General features: G+C 45.4%; 1 protein-coding gene across 1 annotated transcript in view; it reads right to left on the bottom strand.

Annotated features, from left to right (window-relative positions):
* Window positions 1–4,453: 4,453 nt before the first annotated feature.
* Window positions 4,454–12,726, bottom strand: part of LOC135373354 (uncharacterized) — a 95,356-nt gene continuing 87,083 nt past the window's right edge. The window contains exons 11-12 of the mRNA XM_064606570.1: window positions 6,448–6,541; window positions 4,454–4,537 (exon numbers count right to left, since the gene is read on the bottom strand). Of these exons, the coding sequence (XP_064462640.1) occupies window positions 6,475–6,541 (67 nt within the window). The 3' untranslated portion in view covers window positions 4,454–4,537; window positions 6,448–6,474. The remainder of the gene's footprint in view (window positions 4,538–6,447; window positions 6,542–12,726) is intronic.

The raw sequence follows: 12,726 nt of genomic DNA, 5'->3' as shown, positions 1-12,726 counted from the left end.
CTGCTGCTGCAATTCTAATGACCATGATAAGCCTTTACAGTGAAAATCGCTAAGATCAGCATTTTAATTTTAATGTAAGAATGAATATCATTAAGAGTAAGAAAAAGAAATAATCCTGCAGTTCAATAAATAATAGGAGTGTTTCTCAGTCTTTCAGGTGCTTGTAGCAATGCATTGATCATTACTGGGAAAAAGTGTAGCAATAGAAAAATGGGAGGTTGGTCAATGGTGTGCATTGCCCTGGACGGATTTATGATGAGCACTCTTCTTCGAATAACAGGAGTGTGTGTGCTTAGAATAGTTGGATGCTGGTTTTCCACTTTGTTCAAGTGTTTCTCTGCATTTTGTTCTCCTTGTTGACTAACAAACACGCAATTTTTCCTGACATGACAGTGGTCGTCCTGACATGCCCAGACCTGTTCAGTCATGCTTTCCTTCTACATGTAGTTCTGTTTTTTCTTTTGAAAAGAAAGATTCTTGTCTGGACAATAGGGCTGCCCTGAATGGGAGTAGTACTAGAATGATTATGAATATTTTTGCGATTCAATTAGTTCAGAGAGTAACCGCAAGGTAGACAGGTGCATGGCTTTATTCAGGATGAACAAAGTATCATTATTCAGTTGTCTGCAAGGCTGGGCTGCCTGGCTCGGATGGGACGGACATGACTCGATTAGCTTGTATGTAGCCATGGATGGTGTTACTTGTTAGGACATTTTGTTTTTTCCTCTATTCGTAAGTCTCATTTAGTCAGACTTTGGGAATGAAATGCTTAATTCCTACAATCACCTCTCATGTGTGGTGTTTTTCTGCAATACTTTTTCTGTTTCCTATGCAATCATTATAGTAGATTGTAGTATAATTGTGGGATAGTGGTTCAATAAATAACAGCTCCCCTGTCTAGAGGTTACGCATGCTTGAGCCACGCAGCTGCATGCTTGGGTGACGACGTCATACCGCGACTCTCTTGTTTCAGGTGGACCTTGTCCAGAGGAGATGGTTGGACATTAGTGGAAAAAACAGTGTAGCCCTGAGACAATAGGATGACGTCACGGGCACAAGGATTTACTTCTCTCTTGAGCACTGGCGGGTGTGGACGCGTTAATTCTATTTCTAGCAATTGCGGTGGCCATTAGTGGAAGAGCGTAGCTTCGTCGGGGTTCCGTTTGCCTCTGATGGGGTGCGGATGTGTGGTTCGTCCCTGGTGAATGGTGTGTGACAATTGCGGTGGATTTTGGGACGAGCAGATTTACAAGGAGGGTGTGCGGTGTACATGTCCGATGATGGTGAGTATCTTTTTCACTCTGTTCAAGTGTTTTTCTGTGTTTGCATTCCTCTGTTGCCCAGCGCTCGTGCAATTTTTCCTCGTGTAAGAGCGCTCCTGACATGCCCCGACCTGCATGCTTTCCTCGTTGATGCATCTAGCTTTCATTTTTTGTTTTTTGGGTGAGAAAGATTGATGTTGATCATTCTTGTCTTGACAATGACACTAGTGCTGCCCTGAATGGGAATAGTGCTAGAACGATTCTTAATAATTTTGCGATTAAATTAGTTCAGAAAGTAACCAGAAGAGGGAAGATGCATGACTTTATAGAGGAGAAAAAAGCATTACAATTCAGTTCTGTGCCTGGCTCTCGGATGGAATGGATATATCGTTCTGCGCTCCTGTGACTGCCGTTGTGGTGGGCTTATTTGTTGTGTAACTAATGCTTTCGCTCGTGGTAACTTTGTCCCCGCTTTGTTTGTGGCTCTCATGCCCATGCATGTCGAGCGGTGGTTGCTGTTGTCCAGGCATCCCCGCCATTTTCTATCTTCTTCTGCCTAGAAAACGAGAGTAGTGCTGGCGTGGTTCTTAATAATTAATTTAATAATAATTGGGTGTTTACGTCGCGAGACAACTGAGATCATGAGCGACGCCACAGCGGTCAGTCTGTGGATTGCTTTTGCCCACCTGAGGGTTCTTTAACATGCGATGAAAGCTCATCACACAGCACCCCGTATTTAACGTCCCTCGCGGAAGACGGCGTGTCTAAGCAACTTGTACCCTGCCACTAAGTTGCTGGCGTCTTCGGCTGGGTTCGAACCCGCGATCTCGGGATCAGAAGGCGAACACGCTACCGACTGAGCCACCGAGGCCATGTCATAATTCAGTCATGAAATTAGTTGAGAAAGGAACCGCTAGGGGTTGCAGCTGCGGGACTTTATACAGGAGAAAAAAACATTAGGGTTCAGTTCTGTGCCTGGTTGTCAGATGGAATGGACGTATCGTTCTGCGCTCCTGTGACTGCCATTGTGGTGGGCTCATTTGTTGTGTAACTAATGCTTTCGCTCGTGATAACTTTGTCCCCGCTTTTTATGATTTTCATGCCCGTGCATGTCGAGTGCTGGTTGCTGTTGTCCAGGCATGCTCACCATTCCATTTTGTATCTTCTTCTGCCTTGGAAACGAGAGTAGTGTTGCCGTGATTCTTAATAATTTTGTCATGAGATTAGTTGAGAAAGTAACCGCTAGGGGGTGCAGCTGCGGGACTTTATACAGGAGAAAAAACCATTACGAGTGGGTTCTCTGCCTGTCTGTCAGATGTCGCTCCCCGTAACTGCTGTTGTGGTGGGCTCATTTGTTGTGTAACTAATTCTTTTTGTTGTTAGCTATTGATAGTTAGCATATTTACTGTTGCTTTTCCAGCCTCTGTATTATGAGTGTTCTTCTCCTCGCATGTCCAGAGCTGTCCTAACCTGGCCAGACATGTCATGATGACGTCACAGGATGTCCAGAACTGGTGGTCATAGCTGTGATGCTTTGCAACCTGCCTCTGTGCTCCGTCGCCCAGTGATGGTCAGCGGCCGTTCTGGACCGCTTTCTTCAAAATGGCGTCGTTGATCTTCAACTAAACTCCTTCTCTACACTCTATCTCTGTCTATTTTTTTGTTTTTATGGACTTCAAGATGCCGTCATTGATCTTCAACGAAACTCCTTCTCTCTACTCTATCTCTATCCATTTTTTTCGTTTTTATGGATACAGGTTGCCGCCAACTCACAGCTGGCCTGAACACAAGTTAGACGCTCTCCAATTAGTGTGATGACTCACTGGATGATGCTGATTACTGTGGGGGGTCCCCATTAACTCTAATTGCTAATTAAATCGTGTTTAAGGCTAGTTGTGAGTTGGCGGCAGTCTGTGTCCAGTAATTACTACTGTGACAGGCAACAACGTGAGCGGCACGGCTGGTTCTAGTTAGATATGCAAGTAGAAAGTTACCTTGTGCCTTAACTATGTGCACCTGTGTGCAGCTTGATTATGTACAAGGCGATCTTTCATTGTTTAGACTTTTGTAAAAAGCAAAATAAAAACTGAGAGCAACAGCGATGACATCTTGCAACCCATGGTAGTTATATCTTTTGGGGGAAAACGCCAGATGTCTTACGTATCCTCAAATGAACACTTACTTTGAAATCGCTAATGTTTGCTATGCAAATGAGTCGAAGCGGAATCCCCAAACCTCTTGAGCGCAAAAGGAGCGACGCTCATTCCACGTCAAAGGGCCACGTGGTTTCGAACGATCAAGCTCATCGCAGTACGGGCTGTTCAGATGGATCGGCCCCGTTTCTGGCCCATATAAGCTACCGACAGCCAAGGTCTTGTCGTTTCGGCGCTCGAGAACTGCGTATACTCAGCACAGAAAACACTTTCGATTAATTTCTCGAGCCTGCTCTTCTTCGGATTTTAGAAAACGGGTTAGGATTTAAATAACGACTGGCTAAAAATCTGCTATCTCTCATTAAATAAATTTGAACTAACAAATAAACAAATACATTTCAGGGAATTAGTCGTGCAATGTCGTGTCGTAAACGATGTCAGCTATTTTGGGTGCAGCTTGTATATTTTATGGTGTATGTTGTGTCATTGCAGGAATTTAAATAACCCACCATCGACAGATACGCATGGTCTTTTTTTTTCTTCTCATGATCCCATGCGTTTACTGAGGGCTTTTGAGTGGTATAATAGCCCGACTTTCTGGGAGTTATGAAAGGTGCATTCACGAGTTGTTTTTAAGTACTAACCGAGACAACTATTTCATAAATTGTTGAATCTTACATAAAGAGTGAAGCCCACATTGCGTCGGCGCAAACTACCCACCTGTCGTTGTTACCAGCAGTGCCATGTTGTTGAACATGGTGGTATGTATGGTCTTAACCTGGTCACACCTCCAGCTTTATTAAGATAATTATTACAGAATAAAGGAATTAAAAGTTGATTTCATTTTTTCTTTATTATTGGGACGATAATGAAAATAGGGGCAGCAGTGCTTGTGAAATATGGCGCCTTTATCGCTGGATTTAGAAACACGACTGTTGACACAAGCCATGTAACATGTTTTATGCCCCTGGCATTCTTTTTGTTATTTGATACTCACAGACTGGCTTCGATGTTCCACAATCAGCGTTTATGTCCTTGAAGAATCGCTCAAGAAGAACCGTCACATCGCAGCCTTGTCTTGCGAGTATTTCCGGAACACAAGTCCTGCTGTATTCGATCATACTGGAAGAGATAAGACGTAAGCAAGGATATCCTAAATTACAGAGACATTCTGACGCCATCCCGTAACATCCCTTGATTGAGCCACGCAGAATAAGCAGCACAGTGAACTGCGCAGGAGAGATGGAACAGTTTTTCCCCTCACTCGAAGCGGCAATCCACCTCAAACGTAAGTCGAGATGATTCGGAATCAGTCAAGTTCCGTGAGAAATAGCGTGTCGCCCTTACTGGCCAAGTTTTTTTGACGAAATCATACACCCCCCTCTCCATCCCCCTGTTCATACAGCGGACCTACATCAATAGCCGCGTTTATATAAACTCCACAGAGCGGCTCTAGTTGACTGCCGAGTCGAGCGCTGAACTGTACCCGACACTGCTTATATGAAGCCGCTCAAATGCGAGCCTATCACAGCGAGTGCGTTTTCCAGTCTCTCTTTCTGGGCCCGCCTGTGCAGGCCTTGCACTGACCGATGGCTGTCTCGGACGCAACGACAGGATGGACTCGGTCGCACACTTCGCTCGATCAGAATTTGGCCCGAGCGCGTTTACATGCACTTCGGTGATCGCGTCGAGCGGGTCAACCCACCCCCGCTGTCGAGTTATTGCTACTCGACTCGGCGCGGGTTCATCTCGACTCAACATCGTTTACATGAGCGAATTGAACTCGACAAACTCGACCCGCTAATGTCAAGTTCCCACTAATCTGTATGCCGCCAATATAGAGGAGAAGCAAGCACAAGGAGCTCCAAGGAGAAAGGGCAAGGAGGAAGAGGAACAGACTAGAGACAATGAGCTCAGCCTGCAGAATCATTCATCCTGGCTTTCCTGCAAATTGGCATGCAACCACCGAGTACGTTAGCACACTCGCTAGTCAGCTAGTACGTCCCCCAGAAAGAGCGGACACCGCACGTTCAAACGTCCCCAGCATTCATTTATCAAAGAATAGTATATGTTGCACTGACTACAAGCTCACCCTCTCCTACTGAGCTCCCGTTCCCACTCACCTGTTTACATATTTGTGTTTCGTGAAAACTGTGTCACCACGCGCACAGATATGGAATATCCGCTCTTATGAAATGGAAAACATTTCGTGAGATGTGACGGCGTGCACGTCTTCTTTTCTTCTTTAGAAGATACAAGCTAGAGAGTTCAGTGCATCGTATGCTATTGTCTTTGCGTACCAAAGGGATAACATTGGTGGTTCTGCGCCAGCGGAAAACATGAAGACAGCTTCGCGCATTGAGCAGAACCAACACGCTGCCCGTTACGTCCGCAAAGCAGATAGCATACGTCAACTGTCCTATTAACTGCCTAGCTAACTGTCATCTCTATTTCCAGAAGTACCGGCGACGAAAAAAAACCGAGTAAGGGAAATGGGGCAAAGGAGACATTCATAGAAGAATCGTCGTCAGCGGTACTCTGACCTGAATTTTCATTCACTGAAGCAGCGCAGAGTGCTACGGATTACCTGTTCGGGTTCACAAATCAGTTTCCAGGTGTGTACCAACGAAACGACAGCGATCTTCATAAATTTCTACTGGCATGTCTCGCGTACACGAATTAAAACACCAGCAAACGCTGCATTCATAGAGCCAGCTCACTTCGCCACTCGCCATAGTACAACAATAGAAACCCCTGATACCACACCTCCTCACCTGGATCCACCACTGTCGAGCGGCAAGCGTGGGTCCGCACAGCTCGAGTGACAGCCCTGATTTTATTCTCTCACACTTTTCTGAGTCACCCATCAGAAAAGTCAGGAGGAGGGAGGCATCTAGTGCAACTCAGGGAAAATAGCTGAGGCGGATTTCCTCTAGTAGTGAGTGGAAAAGCAGTCACCTTGACAGCCTTGATCCACATTCATTATCACAAGGTGTTGTGGCCGTTCGGAACGCACATGCAAAATCGCTTACCAACAATGCAGTTGGGATGCAGTTTGATCATTTTGGTAATTGTTGTAGCAGGTACTCTTTGCACTGTCTAGTAATCCTTGAGGGCAAACGGTACCTGAAAACGAATCGAATGAAAAACGAATGAAAAAAAAATCTATTTACTAATTGTGTGGCTCGAAGTGCCTTGGAACACAGGCAATAGTACAGCAAACCAACAAGGAAATAAATAGCACGGGAATACAGCAGCACAACAATGTCATGGATTAGTAACATTACAATTGAAAAAAAAGAACGGACAACAGTTTTATATAATGTATGATTTACAACTGAGACGTATCGGTGAAGGTAAACGATTCGATAGTCTAATGGCACGTGGAAAGGAGTTTCTATAGGAAAATGGGCGATTTGAATGTGTGAGCGGCAACAGCAGCTTTGCGATTAAGTTTCTCTGGGTCCGTAAATTCCATATTGCTTTGAGCCAGCTAAGAGAGTCAATGTAAATAACCGTGGAGTTGCAAGCGATGTTGCAAGAAATAATTTAATGCTATGATCACCCCATAGACTTCAGCACTGAAGATTGACATGATACCTGGTCAGCGATGTGATCGCAGACGTGTCTCCATTACCATCGCACATCTCACCCCTTGTGTCCTTGAACCGTATGCGTAACGTGCTAACGGTTCGCTGAATGTCTGACTTAAAGGCGGAAACTTCTGTTACTGCACAGTAAATTTGAGCGTCGTGCTTGCTGCATTTTGACATATTAAATGGCATGCCATATATAACACTGTCATCACGTCCACTGGATCAATTTTATTTCTCTGTAGAATTCCGGTTATAATTCAGAGAGCTCCACACGTGTGAGGAGGTTCCTGTTCGGTCCCTGTTAGCTCGAAGCCTTCGTCGATGCCAAGAATGGCTGAAGCACGGCAAGTACTGGCTGAAGCTGGTGAGCTCCCGATTGAGGTTCTCCGTGAACGTGAAACGGCTCGGCACTTCCTCCGTTTGGGTGCTCACATTCCCCGCCACCCGCTCCTCAGGAAAATTCGATACCGCCCTGAAAGCGACTTCTATGGAGTAGCGCAGAGGACAATATACTCTCTCATATATATATCTCTTCTATATATCTCACTGGCTTCATAACTAAGGACACTATACCGCCGGAAACCCCCTGGTCGCTACCGATACCGCTCACTTTTGTACGCCTTCCAAACCTTCTGGAAAGAAGAGATCAGGTTCCCCCTCAAGTCCTCAGAGCCCATTTTCATGCTCTGGTAGACGAGAAGCTTTCTACTTTTACAGCAGCATATACCGATGGCTCATCCCGAAACAACAAGTCCGCCTCAGCATTCGTCATACCATCCGAAGGCGTAGTGCACGGAAGACGCCTTTCACATCCAACCTCCTCCACAGCTGCGGAACTCTATGCCATCCTTTTCTTTCTACAACACATCGCTGATTTTACACCGCGGGAATGGGCAGTCTTCACAGACTCCAAATCTGCACTTCAAGCAATTGAAAATTCCGGCATACGAGGCCCATCCGCACCCCTAGTCACAGATGTGTTAATGGCTTACCACACCATCTACGCAGCAGGCCACAGGCTAGTTCTCCAGTGGTTTCTAGCCCATTGTGGTGTCGTGGGGAACGAGCAGGCCGACTGCGCCGCAGAAGCAGAACTCTCATATCGGAAACGGACCAGTATTGTTGCTGAGAGGAGACCGCCGTTAAATTCTGCGACGCCTACTGACACCCCTGGCTTCCCGCAAATGGACAACCGACATTCTTCCCCCCTCTATGTTGAGCAGAGTTGATCCTCGCTCGCTTTCCGCATGCCACGAAACCTCTCGTCAAGATGCTGCATTAATCCACCGAATGCGCCTCGATGTGGCCTTTACAGCTCAGTGGCGTTACCGCTTGAGACAAGTTGACTCTCCCACCTGCTGCCACTGTGGTGTTCTTGAGGATCTGGAGCATATTCTTCTTCATTGCCCCCACTACCAACCTTCCCGAACCACACTCTCCGGGTCTCTTCGTCAGCTGGACTCTCGCCCCTTCTCCCTATCGAAATTGCTTGGTCCCTGGCCTAATCCAGCCCAGCAACGCTCTGCGCTCAAAGCTCTTCTGACATTTCTGGGCACCATCGGACTTCGATCGTTATTGTGAAGGGGCTCATTATTTTATTCCCCACATTCCCACCGTCAATGGGGTAGCGTATCGCCTGTGGCGATGAACCTCTTCACTCTTCAAAGCCTGAAATAAAGTTGTTGTTGTTCCACACGTGCTCACCCAGCACACAGGAATTCTCTTCAATGTTCTCGCAAGGAGTCCCAGTGATTATCCCATCGGTTTTACGTGCAAGGACTGAGACACCCCAAGATGAACGTGTTGCACAGGTTTCATCGTCGGATGTAGTGTATTTGTTGGGGATTCAGGTAAGTTATTGTAACGCAAAACAAAAAAATATCATCTATGTCATCAACATTCGTGAAGAGCCCTCGAGAATTGCACTGAAGGTTCGAGATAGTGCAGCAAAAAACAATGTAAGTGTATAATACGAGTGTGCTTTATAGATAAGAGTGTGCTGCTCAGAGACAATCTTATTTCCTTCGCAGGCAGTATTGGCTGCCTCGGAGTTTTCCGGGTAGCCACCAGTTCCTTAGCTGATATTATCAGGGGGTGAGTCACTTCCTGATAGATTACCCTTGAGCTTTCTTTTTCACTGGATGCTCGTGCTTGTGAATGAGCATTGAGAGCTCGCATTTCATCGCAGCCCATGGCGGTCACGTTCACGGAGTGTCATGACGAATGTGGCGTCTGTGAGGAGGACGCCACTGAAGGGCACTTCAGCAGAAGAAGATGGTGTTTGAGGAGAGGTGAGTGTTCTGTGGTTCCTGTTATGCTGTCTGTCTTCAGCAAGATATTATTCTGAGTTTCTCTTTAACTGCGGATGCATTTCCGTAACTGGAACGAAAACACCCTTTACCTCATTTGTTTATACCTTAGCATCTGTGTAAATTTGTTGACATCATCTCTTTCTCAAGGGTGATCAGTGATCACCTGCGCAGTTGACGCAGTGATCTGGTCCTCTCCACACTCTTTGGAATCATGATCCTGCTTGGTGCATCGAGCACAGCATGTAGAGCCTCTACAAGTACCAGACTGGTGGCTATTGTACTTGAAACACCTCAGAGAAAAACCTACACACCTACCTTCAGCTTATCTGGAAAAGTGGGGTTATCTAAAGACGGAACGGTGTCCCTAGTGGTGACATATCCATTATTTTCGCGTATTTAAATTTTTCTGACATTGATGACATATTTTAGGTTCTCCAGAATTTCCTCAACAGAGATGTTGATGAGTTCTGGAACTGCGGTTACCTCACGAATGATGAAGGGAGGCAGACATGTTTTTACCATTAGCTCCTTGGTTTCCAGAATGTGGTTGCTGTCACTCTCCGATGTACATTTGATCAATACGTCCCACGGACGAAATTTCATAATCCTGTTCAACAAAAACATGACATCGCCTTCTGGAGAATGAATGGAAACATCCATCCAAGTGATGTGTTCTTGTCATCATTGTTCAGTATCAGGTATTTCGGTGAAAAAGATTCATGGTTGTTGCGATAGCCGACCCTGACACGTCTATTGTTTCTGATCGAAGGATAACAAGTTTCACTATTTCAGGTTTAAATAAATGAATCTTATCGTTGGTTGCCCGCACTTCACATTCACACACGTGAGAATGTGCCAGAGTTATGATAACCCATCAGCCATGGCTTGGCCAAACCCCATCCGCCACTGTTCAAGGCTTCTACCCATCCCCTCGGCACGGTATGCATGAGACATGTGAACTGGGGTTCGTGGTGGCTAAAGGAACATCTACACTCCTTTTATAACATTTTTTTTCAAAACCCAGGAAAAACCTCAGACAGCACAGCCGACGGTAGGATTCGATCCCACCACCTCCCAGTCTTCAGGACGACCTTGCTTACCACCAACGAGCGAACGCCTTAGCCCACTCGGCCATGCCGCTGGTATAGATGACCAATGGAAAACATCCTATGGTAGCAGAGGTATAGTAGGGACTTCTCCGTTATGTTTATGCTTTCAGTGTTTTGTATACCTTTACATGCGCAGCGTGTTGACTACATTTAGTTTTTGTAGAGACGGTACCATCTCAGTTAAACAGAGATTTAGTTAACAAACACAGACGTCAATACAGTAGCATCTTAATCAGAATGCTGAGTAACTGATGACAGTGCGTTATCTGTATGAGATAATCAAATTTAGGCATCCTCACCCGCGAGGTACATTCACAGCTGACAGGGGACTCCACAATTGGTGAAGCAGCAGTGTATCATATCAGTATCTGTTACCCAGCCTATGTTAGTGCTTCCCTTGCAATACGCCCTACTGCAGCGCACCACTATTACAACAAGCCGCAGTGTTACCTGAAAGGCTTTTCCAAGAAACTCACATTTTTCTATACGTGCGGCGTAATGTGCACAAGCTTTTTCACTCTGCTTGACACCTCTGCTTTGCCACTGTGCCAAAATACCTGTCTGCAAAAGCAGACCAGAAGGTACGTGTACCAGGATAAAAATTTGGACCATAAGAATAACGACTCGCTTTAATAACTCTGTCACTAGTAAAATCGAAGAGCGATGTCGTTCAATCACATATACAGTCAGCTCGTTCACACGACCTTGAGATCGCGTCCCGGCCGCGCGAGCGCTGCAGGGAGGGCATGCAACATTGAATATTGAAACAGGCGCTCGTGAAACGTGAAACTTTCTGTACAGTGTACCTCGCGACCTAGTTTTGGTAGCGTTGTGATTCGGATGTCATTGTTCAGAGATTCTCGAGATCAATCGACTTAAGTAATAATAAGTGGACTTGAGATATTAGTTCATTGTGAAATACTTAAAAAGACTCCATAAATTTTACACGTACAAACTATTTGCCGCAACACGAGCAAGAGCCAGCTCAGATTGTGCATACCGCTGGAAAGAGGAAGACACTGGTATTCCAATATCTGGTGCCGAGCAAGCGAGACGGTTTCGGGGGCGTGCAAAGTTCGCGCGACACCCGTGCACCTCTGGGGATGGATATAGCAAGCGTATACTTTAACGTTAAACGTTCACGTGAACTTTCGTGTACTTTCATATACTTTCGCGTCAGTTTACGTTAAACCAATAGTCGTACATCTGAAAACGGCCACCATTGTGGAGTTGTGTCGCATCGAAAAGCCAAGACGCATTACCTTCTACTCACTCGTGGTCACTGTCGCTATCAAAATATTTTTTTAAATTTTCTTGCAAGCTAGATTAGTAAGTCAGCCCCCTGAAATAAATTTGCAGGCCATTGTTCACATACCACAGCACTATACATTCAAGGCCATCAGTAATATATAAACCATTTCACCTTCCCTGGGGGTATACATTTAGAGACATACACGTTATAGCATGGGCGACTGACACCCCAACAGGTAGAAATATGCCTAATGGTGATGAGATGTGTATCACACGCCTGCAGAGTCTGGAATTTCTTCTACCACTGAAAATGCATACCCAATGAGCAATGTATCAGTAAGGCAACTCATGTAGAGCATAGTGGATAAGGAGTACCAAAACGATGTACCTCATCTGAGTAGCTGATGCATACATAATTTCCACCACCTGTGAACTGTTTGATGTGTCCTTATAGGGATTGTACCTTTGGAGTGGTTTTCCCCATAAGTGCAGTACATTCTAAGAGGTACCTTACAAGTACTCTTAAAAGGGGATTGCAAGGGGCGCCACGCTTAGTGTGTAATAATATTTCTTGTACCACAACCGACATTTAATCACGGGTGTACGAACTAAATTTCCGGGCTGCGAATGCTGTAGCACAATATAATAAGGAAACCTAATTGTCTTCAGAAACCGTTGATGTGAATGTATACAAGTTATCCTTTTAATCCGACATAGATATTTCATAAAAAATCTGAGAGCAGCGCTGATGCCATCTTCGGCAGGTGTGTTATTCGGCCAGGTATACAGCCTGTGGAACAGTGCGTATGCAACTACCGTACAGAAAATTGACTTGACTTATTTATTAGATGTTGTCCGCAAAACGCGCAATAGCGGAATTCGATTCAATCATTATGCAACTCCATCGCTCTTATTAAACGTTACTACCGTGAGTAGTAACGTTGCTACTATTAAACACTGAGACATTAACGTACCATGAGATATAAATTGTTAAATTTCGAAATGCAAAACAGCTGGAAGCAGAATAGCGCAGAAACAGCGAC

Source organism: Ornithodoros turicata, unplaced genomic scaffold (assembly GCF_037126465.1).
Source record: "Ornithodoros turicata isolate Travis unplaced genomic scaffold, ASM3712646v1 Chromosome233, whole genome shotgun sequence".
NCBI lineage: Eukaryota > Metazoa > Arthropoda > Arachnida > Ixodida > Argasidae > Ornithodoros > Ornithodoros turicata.
This window is presented reverse-complemented; position numbering and strand designations above follow the sequence as displayed.